Source organism: Chiloscyllium plagiosum, unplaced genomic scaffold, assembly GCF_037043375.1.
Source record: "Chiloscyllium plagiosum isolate Xiang-an unplaced genomic scaffold, Cpla_swu_hap1 HiC_scaffold_1, whole genome shotgun sequence".
Classification (NCBI taxonomy): Eukaryota; Metazoa; Chordata; class Chondrichthyes; order Orectolobiformes; family Hemiscylliidae; genus Chiloscyllium; species Chiloscyllium plagiosum.
In genome coordinates, this window is record NW_028270139.1 from 87,184,482 (window position 1) to 87,201,599 (window position 17,118).

Genomic DNA, 17,118 nt, shown 5'->3' on the forward strand with positions numbered 1-17,118 from the left:
TACTTTTCTCTCGTCGTCACTGAAATAACTCCAGAAAGGATAGTATTCTGTCAGTAAGTCACCCTTTATTTACAAGTGGAGAGACCCTAACATAGATCCAGCTCTCTCATAGCCAACTCTGAGTGAATAGGATGTCTGACACTCCTGGTCTTATCTGTCACCCAGGGCTCTGAGTGGACCAGATTAATAGCCCCAATCAGGGAACTAAATCTATGAGGTCCACCTGGCTAACCTCATTACAATTACTACAATGTGTATTGTAAAATAACCCTAAAACTGGAAATAAAAAAAATCAGCTAAGACCAATATGGCAAAGCCATGTTGGCAGTACAAAGAATAAAACATCTGACTGTATGTTAAACCAAATTTATTTGAGTTTTTGTGGAAGTAACTAGCAGGTTGAATAAAGGAAAACAGTAGATGCAGCAATGCTTGCATTTCTCAAATACATTAGATAAAGTGCCATACAAAGGTTAATATACAAGATAGGCAGTCATAGATTTAAGGGATTAGAGGATTGGTTAATGGACAGAAAGCATAAAATAGGATTAAACAGGGCATTTTTCAAATTGATTGTTGTGGTTAATAGAGTTCCAAAACACTAGTGCTAGTCACAGCCATTTACAATTATTGTGATAATTTATACAAACAAACTAATGCATTATACAATGTATTGCTGATATTACAAATTTAGGCAAAAATGCAGCTGTGATGAAGCCACAAAGAAGCTGCAAAATAATGCAGGTTAAGTAAATAAGCAACGGCAGATGGAGTATTTCAGTGACCAACAGGCAAGATTCCATTCTTTCTACGAAATAAAGTAAATATTTTCCAAACGTTGTGAAACTTGTAAATATCACTTCAGAGGGAATTAGGTATACTCATGCAAAGTATTGATAAAGCATATGAAGCAATTAAAAAAGCAAACTGCATATTGCCTGGGACTGGAGTACAGGAATAAAAATCTTTTGCTATATAGAACATAGAACATAGAAGAATACAGCGCAGTACAGGCCCTTCGGCCCTCGATGTAGCGCCGATCCAAGCCCACCTAACCTACACTAGCCCACTATCCTCCATATGCCTATCCAATGCCCGCTTAAATGCCCATAATGAGGGAGAGTCCACCACTGCTACTGGCAGGGCATTCCATGAACTCACGACTCGCTGAGTAAAGAACCTACCCCTAACATCTGTCCTATACCTACCCCCCCTTAATTTAAAGCTATGCCCCCTTGTAATAGCTGACTCCATACGTGGAAAAAGATTCTCACTGTCGACCCTATCTAAACCCCTAATCATCTTATACACCTCTATCAAGTCACCCCTAAACCTTCTTTTCTCCAATGAAAACAACCCCAAGTGCCTCAGCCTTTCCTCATACGATCTTTCTACCATACCAGGCAACATCCTGGTAAACCTCCTCTGCACCCGTTCCAGTGCCTCCACATCCTTCCTATAGTATGGCGACCAAAACTGCACACAATACTCCAGATGTGGCCGCACCAGAGTCTTGTACAACTGCAACATGACCTCAGTACTCCGGAACTCAATTCCTCTACCAATAAAAGCCAGTACGCCATATGCCTTCTTCACCGCACTATTTACCTGGGTTGCAACTTTCAAAGATTTGTGTACATGGACACCAAGATCCCTCTGCTCATCCACACTACCAAGTATCCGACCGTTAGCCCAGTACCCCATCTTTTTATTACACTTACCAAAGTGAATCACCTCACACTTAGCTACATTGAACTCCATTTGCCACCTTTCTGCCCAGTTCTGCAGCTTATCTATATCCCGCTGTAACCTGCCACATCCTTCCTCACTGTCTACAACTCCTCCGACTTTCGTATCATCCGCAAACTTACTCACCCAACCTTCTAACCCCTCCTCCAGGTCATTTATAAAAATGACAAACAGCAATGGTCCCAAAACAGATCCTTGCGGAACACCGCTAGTGACGGCACTCCAAGATGAACATTTGCCATCAACTACTACCCTCTGTCTTCTTCCAGCCAGCCAACTCCTAATCCAAACCTCCAACTCACCCTCAATGCCATACCTCCGTATTTTTTGCAGTAGTCTACCATGGGGAACCTTATCAAACGCCTTACTAAAATCCATATACACCACATCTACTGCTTTCCCCTCGTCCACCTCCTTAGTCACCTTCTCAAAGAATTCAATAAGGTTTGTGAGGCACGACCTGCCCTTCACAAAACCATGCTGACTATAATTGTACAGGATTTTGTTAAAACTACACCTGGAGTATTAGGTACAAATTTGGTCTCTGTATTTAAGGAACACTTTGCAAGGAATACTTAGATCATACTTGAGGACATTATAGCAACTCGCCACTGGATTGGTTGCTGAAATGAGAAGGCTATCCTACAATGACAGGCTGAGTAAATTAGGCCCACACAGTGATAAGGAGAATCCCTCTTTTCAGAGGCTTGAGACACTTTGGAATTCTGTCTCAGAAGCTGAAGATGACAGAATCATTTATTATTTTTAAGGCAGAGACAGGTAGACTTTTGCTAGGCAAAGAAATTAAAGTTTTTGACGGTAGGTGGGAATGTGGATTTCAAAACACAATAGATCACTTGTGATCTTATTCAATGGTGCAACAGGTTCGAGGGCCTGAATGGAATACTTTTGCTCATAATCCTATGTTCAAATGAGTAAGCACAGATTAATCACAATAGTTTGGAGATTTGTAAGGTACTACTGTATCACAACAAACTAAGCCAAAGTTTGTTAAACAGTCACTGTTGTTCTGTTGGCAAATACTTCAATTCTTACACAGCAAAGTTTTAGAAATGAAAGTAAACTAGATTTGCATTAATATCTAATCCAAAAGTAAAAGAACATAGAACAACACAGCACAGTATATGCCCTTCAACCCTCGATGTTGTGCCGGCCTTTTATCCTACTCTAAAATCAGATTATAATAATCGCTGCACTATTGGTGCCCCATGCTCGAGAATAACATCCTCTCAGACCTGCCTTCTTCCTTTATGACATTGCTTCGAACCTACCTCATTTTCTTTTTTTTCTCAAGCACAGTAACAGGCCCTTCGGCCCTTGATGTTGTGCCTGCCTTTTATCCTACTCTAAGATCAAACTAACTTATATACCCTTCATTATACTACCTTCCATGTGCCTATCCAAGAATTGCTTAAATGTCCCTATTGTATCTGAGTCTACTACCACTGCTGGCAGTGCATTCCATGCACCAACCACACTCTGTGTAAAGAACCTACCTCTGACATCTCCCCTAAACCTTCCAACAATTATGCCCCCTCATGATAGACATTTCCGGCACTGGAAAAAATCTCTGGCTATCCACTCTATCTATGCCTCTCAGCATCTATCAAGTTACCTCTCATTCACTCTGATGAGAAAAGCCTTAGCTCCCTCAACCTTACTTCATAAGACATGCTCTCCAGTCCCGGCAGCATCCTGGTAAATTTCCTCTGCACTTTCTCTAAGGCTTCCACATCTTTCCTATAATGAGGCGACCAGAACTGAACACAATAACCCAGGTGTGGTCTAACCAGGGCTCGATAAAGCTGCAGCATAACCCTCACGGCTCTTAAATCCAATCCCTCTCTAATGAAAGTCAACACACCATACACCTTCTTAAAATACTACGGATGCTGGAAATTTGAATTCAAACAATAAAGGCCAAAAAACCCAGGTCAGGCAATATCTGAGGAGAGAATGGTTTCCCATCAAGTTTTTGCTTGCATTGATATTTGTGCCCCAGAAAAACCCCAAAGTACGTTTTATCAATGAGGTTCTTTTATATTGCAGTCATTACTATAATGTAGGAAATGTGGCAGTGACACGTCAAGCATAAATGCCAATGTGGTCATGACTGGATAATGTGTTTTGATGATATTAATTGAAGGATAAATATTGACCAGGCCACAAGGAATAATTCCTCCACCCGTCTTAAAAATAATGTCATAGGATCTTTCCCCTCCACCTGAGTGTGTGGGCCGGCAGTAGTTCAGCATCTCACCTTAATGATGGCACTTCCAACAGTGTAGCACTGTCTGATTGCTGTCAGAGGACTTGAGCTCCCAACTTTCTGACTCCAAAACATGTGACAACAAGCCACAGGTGATGCACACAAATACCAGTTGGGGCAATTAAGTTAATTTGTCATTAATGGTAAAATCACTCAACAATAATGTCCCTACTCCTAGACTGAGTGGCCTGGGTTCAAGTCCGACCTACTCCAGAGGTGTGTAATAACATCTCTGAAAAGGTTGATTAGAAAAATAGAAAAAATAAACAAAAACAAATCAACAGGTCAGCCAGCATCAGAGGAGAGTATAAAGTTAATGTATCAGGTTGATAAATTTCCTGAATTTAACTCTGTCTCTCTGCAGATGCTGTTTGACCTGCTAGAGATTTTACAGAATTTTATTTTCTTATTTCACATTTCTAGCTCTGTATTACATTGCTTGAGTTTTTGATGGTGTTGGTTGAGAAGAAAGTAGAAGTCAGCATACCTGGAAAATCCGACATTCTTAAAATGTTGGCTAGCCTCAAAGACTAAAATCCTCCCATTACTAACACCAGTCTTCAGTCAATTTAATTCACTCCATATGATATCAAGAAATGGCAGAAGGCACTGCGTACTAGAAAGGTTACTGGCCCTGACAATACTCTGGCAGTAGTAATGAAAACATGTTCTCCAAAGCTGGCCACAACATGGCCAAACTGTTGGAATACAGCTATCTCCCTAACAAAGTAGAAAGCTGCCTAGGTACATTAAGACAAATCCAATCAGCTAATTACTGGTCTATTCTAGATTACCAGCAAATTGATGGAAGACATCCTGACTATGCAATCAAGCTGTATTGACACAGCGAAAAGCTGTTTATTGATGCTCAGTTTCGGTTCTAAGAGTCTCCTTTGGCACACTGTTGAGATCTTCATTTTTTTCCCCACTTTTGGTTGGAACTGAGAGCTGTGGATTGAAGGTGACCTTTCGACTGTGAGCAACAGCTTGTTTTATAAAAAAAGGTTAATTGTTATTAAAAGAACACTGTAGATATTTTGGCTCCACAGATGCATTATGCTTAGAGGCTTGTAAATGTCTGGACGTTAAAGGAGCAACAACAGGAATGCCAATGCCAACCAGTCTAACCAAGAAAAGTGAATCAAAGCAAGACTTCTACACTTAATGGTAAGGTCCGAGGGAGTGTTGCTGAACAAAGAGACCTTGGAGTGCAGGTGCATAGATCTTTGAAAGTGGAGTCGCAAGTAGACAGGATAGCGAAGAAGGCCTTTGGTCTGCTTTCCTTTATTGGTCAGAGTATTGATATAGGAGTTGGGAGGTCATGTTGCAATTGTACAGGACATTGGTTAGGTCACTTTTGAAATATTGCATGCAGTTCTGGACTCTTTCTTACTGGATCGATGTTGTGAAACTTGAAAGGGTTCAGAAATGATTTACAAGGATGTTGCCAGAGTTGGAAGATTTATGCTGTAGGGAGTGGCCGAATAGGCTGGGGCTGTTTTCCTTGGAGCAACGGAGACTGAGGGGTGACCTTATAGAGGATTATAAAATCATGAGGGGCATGGATAGGATAAATAGACAAAGTCTTTTCCCTGGGGTCGGGGAGTCCAGAACTAGAGGGCATAGGTTTAGGGTGAGTGGGGAAAGATATAAAAGGGACCTAAAGGGCAACACACAGAGGGTGGTGCATGTATGGAATGAGCTGCCAGAGGAAGTGGTGGAGGCTGGTACAATTGTAGCATTTAAAAGGCATCTGGATGGGTATATGAACAGGAAGGGATTAGAGGGATATGGGCCAAGTGCTGGCAAATGTACTAGATTAGGTTAGGATATCTGGTCGGCATGGACAAGTTGGATCAAAGGGTCTGTTTCCGGGCTGTACATCTCTATGACTCGAGTTATCCTTCAGTAAGTGAATGATTGAATGTTTAACAGAAGAATCCCAGTTATAATAAATAAGTGAATACACCTCAGAACCTACCGGGAAGCTTTGACCAGAGTCTTCAGAAATCAAGCAAGATACAAATCTCATGTGCCTGTGACACTATGCATCGTTGAAACTGCTTAAGTGAACTGGCCAGTTATATTTCTTTTGTAGTTTTCTTTCAATTTATCCTTTAACTACATCAGTCTATGTGGAATGGGGTTATGTTCAAAGAAAATTGTTTATATCCTAGCCATTAATTAGATTAACAGTGCAAAACTACACGAGGTAAAGTTATAGTATTAATAATAAATTGCTAATTTTTATTTTAAGTATAAATTTGGTTCTGATATAGAACATAGAACAATACAGCACAGAACAGGCCCTTCGGCCCACAATGTTGTGCCCAACATTTGTCCTAGCTTAAGCACCCATCCATGTACCTATCCAATTGCCACTTAAAGTTCGCCAATGATTCTGACTCTGCCACTCCCACAGGCAGCGCATTCCATGCTCCCACCACTCTCTGGGTAAAGAACCCACCCCTGACATCTCCCCTATACCTTCCATCCTTCACCTTAAATTTATATCCCCTTGTAACACTCTGTTGTACCCGGGGATAAGGTTTCTGATTGTCTACTCTATCTATTCCCCTGATCATCTTATAAACCTCTATCAAGTCATCTCTCATCCTTCTCCGTTCCAATGAGAAAAGGCCTAGCACGCTCAACCTATCCTCATACGACCTATTCTCCATTCCAGGCAACATCCTGGTAAATCTTCTCTGCACCCTCTCCAAAGCTTCCACATCTTTCCTAAAGTGAGGCGACCAGAACTGCACACAGTACTCCAAATGTGGCCTAACCAAAGTCCTGTACAGTTGCAACATCACTTCACGACTCTTGAATTCAATCTCTCTGCTAATGAACGCTAATACACCATAGGCTTTCTTACAAGCTCTATCCACCTGAGTGGCAACTTTCAAAGATCTATGAACATAGACCCCAAGATCCCTCTGCTCCTCCACCTTACTAAGAACCCGACCGTTGACCCTGTATTCCGCATTCTTATTTGTCCTTCCAAAATGGACAACCTCTCACTTGGCAGGATTGAACTCCATCTGCCACTCCTCAGCCCAGCTCTGCATCATTGCTAAGTCCCTTTGCAGCCGACAACAGCCCTCCTCACTATCCACAACTCCACCAATCTTCGTATCATCTGCAAATTTACTCACCCACCCTTCAACTCCCTCTTCCAAGTCATTAATAAAAATTACAAACAGCAGAGGACCCAGAACTGATCCCTGCGGAACTCCACTTGTAACTGGGCTCCAGGCTGAATATTTACCATCTACCACCACTCTCTGACTTCGACCGGTTAGCCAGTTTTCTATCCAACTGGCCAAATTTCCCTCTGTCCCATGCCTCCTGACTTTCTGCATAAGTCTACCATGGGGAACCTTATCAAATGCCTTACTAAAATCCATGTATACTACATCCACTGCTCTACCCTCATCCACATGCTTGGTCACTCCTCAAAGAATTCAATAAGTCTTATAAGGCAAGACCTACCCTTCACAAATCCGTGCTGGCTGTCCCTAATCAAGCAGTGTCTTTCCAGATACTCATAAATCCTATCCCTCAGTACCCTTTCCATTACTTTACCTACCACCGAAGTAAGACTAACTGGCCTGTAATTCCCGGGGTTATCCCTATTCCCTTTTTTGAACAGGGGCACAACATTCGCCACTCTCCAGTCCCCTGGTACCAGCCCTGTTGATAGTGAAGACGAAAAGATCATTGCCAACGGCTCTGCAATTTCCTCTCTTGCTTCCCACATAATCCTAAGACATATCCTGTCAGGCCCGGGGGACTTGTCTATCCTCAAGTTATTCAAAATGTCCAACACATCTTCCTTCCTAACAAATATCTCCTCTAGCTTACCAGTCCATTTCACACTCTCCTCTTCAACAATACGGTCCCTCTCGTTTGTAAATACTGATGAAAAGTACTCATTCAAGACCTCACTTATCTCTTCCGACTCAATACACAGTCTCCCACTACTGTCCTTGATCGGACCTACCCTCGTTCTCGTCATTCTCATGTTTCTCACATACGCATAAAATGCCTTGGGGTTATCCTTGATCCTATCTGCCAAAGATTTTTCATGCCCTCTCTTAGCTCTCCTAATCCCTTTCTTCAGCTCCCTTCTGGCAATCCTGTATCCCTCCAATGCTTTGTCTGAACCTTGTTTCTGGTGTCCTCCTTGTTTGTCATCCCTCTACCATGTCCTCCTGATGCCTAGAGTTCCACTCTTTCTGTGGAGAGTATTGTTTCTCACGATCAGTAGTTCAAAGTTTGAGAGTTGCTCTCTCTTGCTCTCCCAGTGTCTGGAGATCTTCCCTCCCTTTAAATAACATTGTGGGGTTAATCCTCTGCATTGTTAAAATGCCAGTTGAGCATCTGTTTTAATTAAGAAAGGAGGCGGTCCAGTGTGACAAAAGAAAAATCACAATAGCTAAAATGGGAGGCTTGGCACAAAATCAGCATTAGATGCTAGCTGGCATCACAATTTACCTACTCTATGTTTATGGTATCTGCATGGAAAGCCCCCATTAACTTCCTGATAATGTCTGACATAGACCATCCCTGAAATGCATGAACTGCATTTTGCTACTCAACTGGCACCATGCTTATATACATGGATTTTCAAAAAGCTTTAGATATAATGCTGTTTGGAAGGCTTGATCATAAAATTAAGAGGTAAAACCAATGACTGCAGATGCTGGAAATCAGATTCTGGATCAGTGGTGCTGGAAGAGCACAGAAATTCAGACAGCATCCGACGAGCAGCAAAATCGACGTTTTGGGCAAAAGCCCTTCATCAGGAATAAAATTAAGACATGTCATAAGTGTCAGAGCATATTAGGAAATTGGTTACTCATTAAAAATGTAGTATTATGTTCTTTTAAGGATATAATGTATGTAACAGTGGTGTTACAAAGGTGAGTGTTGCGATAAAAGCATAAATGGGGAACAGAGTCCCAAGAATTAGTCACCTAGGACAAATAGTCAGCAGTACTTAATGCAGTCAACTATGGTGAAGGTTAGACCAACCATGATGCAAGACAGAAATTAAACAGAATCGCCCATGAATGAAACATTCATCGTTGGACAAATACCCAGATCACTGATAGATGTGTTGCAAGTAAGAATGGAGAAAGACCTGAATAAAATAAATACCTAAAAAATATGCAGCCAAATGGGGTGGGGTGCAGTGTTGATCAGCAGGTTGGTGCGAATTTTGAGTATTTATTATAAGACTTTATAAGGCTCTTGCATGCCTTGCTGAAGCTGTTGACAAAGGTTAGGAGGTTGGCCTCTAAATGTGCAACCATTTGCCCACTGCACTCCTTTGAGGACAGAATATGCATTAAGGTACAAGACACACTACAATAACTTACCAAGGCACCCTGGAAATTTGCAACCTCCACTATCTAGAAGAACAAGACCAGCAGATGTATGGGAACACCACCACCAGCAAGTTCACTGCCAAGATACACACGCCCAACTTGGAACTATATCACCGTTCCTTCACGTTGCTGAGTCAAAATCCTGGAACTCCCCTCCTAAATGCATTGTGTTCCTATATTCCAAGAATAACAGCAGATCATGAAAGCAGCTCGCCGCTGCCACCTCTTCATCCAGGACAATTAGACATGGCACCAAATGCTGGCCTAGGCAGTGATGCCCTCATTCCATGAATGAATTTGAAAGTACTACAGAAGATTGCATTGCTGGGTCTGAATAGCATACTAAACTAAGTAGCACCGTTGCATATGTGCCCAGATGCTTGATTAGATGATTATATGTTTGATTTATATTCCTAAGTGGAAATGTGGCAAATGCAATAGGGTGTCATTTGGCATATGGCAGCAAGAAAGCACAGTCCTTGAGAGAGCTGAATCACACTGAAATGCCTTTTGCTGATTTTCAGAATGTAGTCATACAAATTTGAAGTCTCAGGAATAGGCAGAAGTATTTTTTTTACCTTGTGGCTCGTCTTCCTTTTTCAGAATTTCCAACTTCTTCTGTTTTGCTGCCAATAGCTCACGTTTTATCTGACGTGCTTCTTTGCGTAGCTCTTCACTGCATAAAAATAATATTTACATCCACATATCATTTTCTCTGCAATGAAACATGCTGCAAGCAGATGCTTAGGAATTTGGTTATAAATGCAGTTATTAGTAACAGTTAGTACAATGAATTTTTGAAACATTAGCCTGGGTTTTTCAGCAAGAGCATACATCACTGACTTTGCCTCACTGAGAGATCTCGCGATCTCTGTGGCAAAAACATTACCTCTTTTCTGTAAAATTGATTGCAGCCCTGTTTAATTAGGATTCAAGAATGAAGACAGTGATGTCATGAAGCTGTTCAAGGCACCAATCATATTCAACAGTTTTCAGAGACTTAACCCAGAAACAAAATGTAGCCAAATCAAATCACCTCTTTAAATTTTAACACAGAATAAGACAAAGATTGAGATATCACATGGTGTGAAAGTAGAAACTGGAATATATGGAAGAATAATCTTTGAATATATTTTAAGGTAGAAAGGATATTAGAATATAGAACATAGAAAAGTACAGCACAGAACAGGCCCTTAGGCCCACGATGTTGTGCCGAAATTTAATCCTAATGTAAAATATAAAAATTTAACCTATGCACCCCTCAACTCACTGCTATCCATGTGTATGTCCAGCATTTGCTGAAATGTTCTTAATGACTCTGCTTCCACCATCACAGCTGGCAAAACATTCCATGTATTCACAACTCTCTGCGTAAAGAACCTACCTCTGACGTCTCCTTTATACCTTCCTCCTAATATCTTCAAACTATGACTCCTCGTACTAGTCAATCCTGCCCTGGGAAAAGTCTCAGACTATTAACTCTATCTATTCCACTCATTATCTTGTATACCTCAGTCAGATCTCCTCTCTTCCCCCTTCTCTCCTGAGAGAAAAGTCCAAGCTTATTCAACCTTTCTTCATAAGGCAAGCCCTCCAGTCCAGGCAGCATCCTGGTAAACCTTCTTTGCACCCTCTCCAAAGCCTCTGTATCTTTCCTATAGTAGGGTGACCAGAACTGGACACAATATTCCAAGTGTGGTCTCACCAGGGACTTGTAGAGCTGTAGCTAAACCTCGTGGCTCTTAAACTCGATCCCCCTGTTAATGAAAGCCAAAACACCATATGCTTTCTTAACAACTCCATCCAATTGGGTGGCAACTTTGAGGGATCTATGTACCTGCACACCCAGATACCTCTGTTCCTCCACACTGTCAAGAATCCTGTCTTTAATCCTATATTCAGCATTCAAGTTCGACCTTCCAATGCATCACTTCACATTTATCTAGGTTGAACTCCATCTGCCATTTCTCAGCCCAGCTCTGCATCCTGCGTATGTCACGCTGCAGCCTGCAATAGCTCGCAATACTATTACTGACACCTCCAACCTTTGTGTCATCTGAAAATTTACTCACCCAGCCCTCAACCTCCTCATCCAAGTCATTTATAAAAACTACAAACAGCAGAGGCCCAAGAACAGAGCCCTGCGGGACACCACTCAACACTGACCTCCAGGCAGAATGCTTTCCATCTACAACCACTTTCAGCCTTCTGTCAGCCAGCCAATTCTGATTCCAGATAGCCAAATTTCCCTGTATCCCATACATCCTGACTTTATGAATGAGCCTACAATGGGGAACCTTATCAAATGCCTTGCTGAAGTCCACATACACCACATCCACTGCTTGACCTTCGTCGACCTGTCTTGTCACCTCCTCAAAGAACTCAATAAGATTTGTGAGGCATGACCTGTCCCCTACAAAGCCATGCTGACTGCCTTTAATCACACTGTGCTTTGCCAAATTGTCATACTTGATTTACTTGATATTGTTGGACTGTGGCCTCTGGTCTGGGACTGCATCTTTTGTTTATTCACTTGTGGGATGTGGTCATTGCTGGCTGAGCAGCTTTTATTGCCTGTCCCCAGTTACCTTTGAAAAAATGGTAGTGAGTTGCCTTCTTGAACCACAGCAATTCTATTGATGTAGATACTAAACTGTATTGAGAATTCTATTGTTTCTATGAGATCCCCCTCATTCTTTTGAACTACAGCGAATATAATCCTATTCCATGCACCTCTCCAGGTATGTTTGAAGCAGTTCAAGGGATTTTAGTATCTGGTTTTTGTCCTACCTGCTGCATTGGCATATCATATGTGCCTTTTATGAAGATCATATTTGATCTTCACCCCTTATGGTTTATCTGTATTAATTACTGGGCCTCTGCTTCACATATCACTGAATGGCTTTCTCCGAGTCAGGTCTTCTTTGAACTGCAAAATATCTGGCAAGACCATTTCATCTTTTCACTCATCTATAGAGATCATTAATGAATGAAGTCATCAGTGGATCTCTCTGGATGCAGTATTCTTTGGTTAAATCATGTCTGTTCAGGAATTATATTATTTGAGATTGAAATCATTGTCAAAAGCTTTCAATATTGCTTTGGATGTGTTTGTTGCTTCTTCTACCACTTGGTGAGTAATAACATCATTTGCTAGACTTCCAGTTGTGTACCAAAATGCATTTATTTGTTCAGCTTCCGATTTAATATCTACTTTAGAAGCTATTCTACATTTCAATTATTGTTTCTCCAATTTTGGGTTCTATTGGAGCCACCTCAGAAATGAAATCCCTATGGCAACACTAATACCATGGGTTCCTAGTATAATTGCTTAAAAATGTGTTGCTGGAAAGGCTCAGCAGGTCAGGCAGCAGCAAAGGAACAAGAGAATCGACGTTTTGGGCATAAGCCCTTCTTCTTCCTAGTGTAATTGTGTGTTTTACCTTTTGAAATTTTTTTTATTTGCATCGATGACAGTTCTCACATGCTTTGCTACAGTTCCTAAGAGGTTTCCTGCAGCTTTACTAAATGTGACCCATACATTTATGGCTGTAATGGAGGTTTTTGCACCTGTAATGGAATGTCCTGAATGTTTCCACATCAAATCAGTGTTACCCATTTAATACCATAAGACAAAGGAGAAGTAGGCTACATAGCCCATTGAGTCTCCTCTGCCATTCAGTGAGATCACAGTTGTTGTGACAATCCTCAGATTTACTTTCCTGCCTTTTCCCCATAACTCTTGATTACCTTACTGACTAAAAATATATATATCATAGCCCTGAACAACCCAGCCTTGATAGCTATCCAGGGTAAAGAATTCCACAGATTCACAACACTTGGAATAGAAATTCCCAATCATTTTTGTATTAAATGTGTGATGCCTTATTTTGAGATTATACACTCTGGTTAAGAATAGGGGGAAAAAAATGACTGCATCTACCCTGTCAAGTCGCCCAAGAAACATGAATGCATCAATAAGGGTCAGGCAGTGTCTATGGACAGAGAGCAAGCTAATGTTCTGAGTCTAGAAGATTCTTCATCAAAGCTGAAGATGCTGTGATTTCCTGCATTTTTTGATTCAGTACAGATTCTAACATCTGCAGTAATTTGCTCCTGTTCACACATTAATAAGCTCTATATTCCAGAGAGCACAGGCCCAACCTACTCAAACCTGTCTTCCTAAGACAGTCCCTTAATACTTGGTATCAACAGAGAGAACTTTCTCTGGACTGAAAAGTGCCCAAACCTGTTTGTTTTAAATAACTGCCTTCACAATTTTCCTGAATCTCAGCTCCTAGAACATGCAAGTTGCTATCTAAATCCTATTGGTTTAGTGTGTCCCCAGCAATGCCTCATGATGTCCTCGTACTATGGCAGTGAATTATCTTTTAAACTCTCACATTTCGGCCTGATTTGTGTAGCCTTTAAATTTCAATGAAGACTTTTGGGAAGACCAAGCTTTAAGTCCATCTCCCATAAAATCCTATTTCTCTGCCACCAATTTCTTACTGGATGGGACTTACTGGATTGAATCAAGTATTACCTCTCGGTCCAGAGCAACAACATTCTTTCAAACTATTGTGATGATGCTGCTTCTTTAACAAGGTTATGTTGTCCTTGGCTTTGTTTTTCCAGAGAGGTTGTAAAAGAAACAGGTTCCAAAAAGTCTAAGTTTGAAGGGTTTTAGGGCCAATTTGATTATTGCTAGCAGATACTGCCTCAGGGAAAAGGCTTTCAAGTTTTAATAAAAGCAAATGTGTACAGTGAAAAGGTAGTGGCCAGTTCTCTCAGCTCAGATTTTCTCTGGTTTGATTTTGATCTGGTTATTCACTGAAAGTAGTCAGGCAGTTGTGAAGCTGTTGGACCTAAAGAAGCAGTTTCATGCTGAACCTCTGTCTCTCTCTGACATCTCTCCTGTAAGACCCTGTGTTTAATTTTTCCATTTGGGCCAAGGAGTGTTTATAGGGATTGTTGTAAGTATTTCAAACAACATCATTAAGTGGGGATAATCTGTTGGGTTTTCAGACAGGTTAAGTTATTCTGTACTCTGTTGTTTCTTGTTTGTCTTTCATTTGGTAAACATGTAAACCAATCCTGTTTTGATTGAAACTAAGTGGCTTGACCAGCTGCATTCCTCCTGGAATGTCTGCATTACACCTGCTTAAAACAACTAGCAAAGTTAGGATCCGGGCTACTTTCTTGCAATGTTTGAGGGGGTCTGGCCTGGTCCACAACACGATTCAGTTACAAACCAAAGCAAAAAACGCAATCTTCCAACTTAATGGTTGCTTTGGAAAAGGGTAGTAAAGACACACCTAAGCAATTGATTTTTTTCTATTATTTACCTGTGAACAACATCGAGACAAATCCAACAGAAACAAAAAAAACCTTAACAAAATAATCACAGTCGAAGTAGTTAAGTCCGAAGCCTGACGAGCACACTGTTTTAGTCCCACTACTCCACCAGTCACAACATAAAATGAAAATACCAACTTGTCAAACAGATATCTATCATAGTTTATCATAACTGTTTATTGAAGAAACATAATTGATAAAACATTTTTATCAAGTTTTGAGAAGATTTGTAGCTCAGGGTGAGGTTATGGATGTAGGTTTGCTTACTAAGCTGGAAGATTCATTTTCAGACGTTTCATCACCATATGAGGCAACATCATCAGTGAGCCTCCAGATGAAGTGCTGGTGGCATGGCCCACTTTCTATTTGTGTGTTTAGGCTTCCTTGGGTTGGTGACGTCATTTCTGGTGGTGATATAATTTCTGGTAGTGATATCATTTCTGGTTCTTTTTCTCAGGAGGTGGTAAATGGGATCAAAGTCAATGTGTTTGTTGATAGAGTCCAGTTATAATGCCATGCTTCTAGGAATTCTCGTACAAGTCTCTGTTTGGCTTGTCTTAGGATGGATGCGTTGTCCCAGTCGAAGTGGTGTCCTTCTTCATCTGTATGTACAGATACTAGTGAGAGTGGGTCACGTCTTTTTGTCAAAATTACAGTGGTGCTGGAAATGCACAGCAGGTCAGGCAGCATCCGAGGAGCAGGAAAATCGACTTTTCGGGCAGGAGCCCTTCATCAGGAATCATTCCTGATGAAGGTTTCCTGCCCAAAACATTGATTCTGCTGCTCCTCGGATGCTGCCTGACCTTCTGTGCTTTTCCAGTTCCACTCTAATCTTGACTCTAATTTTCAGCATCTGTAGTCCTCACTTTCTCCAAGTCTTTTTGTGGCTAGTTAATGTTCATGTATCCTGGTGGCTAGTTTTCTGCCTGTTTGTCCAATGTAATGTTTGACCTACATCTAAAAAAATCTTGATTTATTTTGATAATCTAATAATTATAAATTAAAACTTGTACAATGAAGATGCATTAACAGATTAACATAGTCAAAAATATGGAAATATAACAGTTTACTCCCTTAAATAACCGAAAACAAAAACACACAAACATACACACACTTGAGGAAAAAACGAAAAACGATTTCTCGCTGAAGCAGCTTTTCTAAAAAGAATATTTTCTGACCATTAGGGTTATGATTAGTGTGGGAGAAATGGGTTCAAATTCATGGTTCATTGGCATCAATGGGATAGACTCCACATGAAACGTGCTGAGACCACACTGCTGGTGAATCGCATAACTCGGACTGTAGACAGTGCTTTAAACTAAATACTGGTGGAGTGGGGTTGTTCAGTTGTATGAAAATTAGAGAATCAAAGTTAACGGAGAAGGCAGGAGTGCAGATTAGCATTGAGTCCGATTGTTAACAGAAAATAAAAAAGGAAGAATGTGTGACACATCACACGTCACATCACACAAAGGAATCATACAAAAGTAGGGACATTTGATAATGGAACATAGGACAGTACAGTTCAGGAAAAGGTCCTCCTGGCCACTGTGTCTGTTCATGATGTCAATCTAAACTAATCCCAGCTACCTGCAAATATCCTTATCCCTCTATTCCCTGCCGTTCATGTGTCTATGTGCTTCTTAAACATGGCTATCACCTCTGCCTCTACTGTCTCCCCTGCCAGGGCTTTCTAGTCATGTACTACTGTGTAAAAAAAACCTCACACAGCTCCATTTAACTTTTCCCCTCTCACCTTAAACCTATACTCCCTAGTCTTCTGATCCTGGGGGAAAAATAAAACTCTCTCCACCCTATTTGTGCCTCTCATAATTTTATATATTTCTATTTGCTCACCCTCAGCCTTCAATGCTCCAGCTAAAACAATCCCAAGTTTGTCCAACATCTCCTGAAAGCTAATACACTCTAATCTGGGCAACATCCTGGAAAACCTCTTCTCACCATCTCCAAAGTTTTTACATGCTTCATATACTGTGGTGACACACAACAATCCAAACATGGTCTAAGGTTTTCTACAGTTTCAACATAATTTGCCAACTTTTATACTTAATGCTCTGACTGATGAAGGCAAGCATGCCTTTGTTACCACCTAATCCACATGTATGCCACTTTCAGGGAGCTATGGACTTCCATCCCCTGATCCCTCTGTATATAAATGCTCCTCAACGTCCTGCCATTTACTGTATACTTTCCTCTTGCATTTGATCTCCAAAAATGCATCACCTCACAACTGACAAGATTAAACTCCATCTGCTATTTCTCTGCCTAACTTTCCAACTGGTCTATATCCTACTGAAATCTTTG

At 41.0% G+C, this 17,118-nt stretch overlaps 1 protein-coding gene across 2 annotated transcripts in view; it reads right to left on the bottom strand.

Annotated features, from left to right (window-relative positions):
* The window catches only part of cwc27 (CWC27 spliceosome associated cyclophilin), a 281,202-nt gene that overhangs the window by 95,362 nt on the left and 168,722 nt on the right, over positions 1-17,118 (bottom strand). For both annotated transcript variants that reach the window (XM_087988677.1, XM_043689542.2), the window contains one exon: positions 10,014-10,111. In XM_087988677.1, coding sequence (XP_087844803.1) covers positions 10,014-10,111 — 98 coding nt within the window. The remainder of the gene's footprint in view (positions 1-10,013; positions 10,112-17,118) is intronic.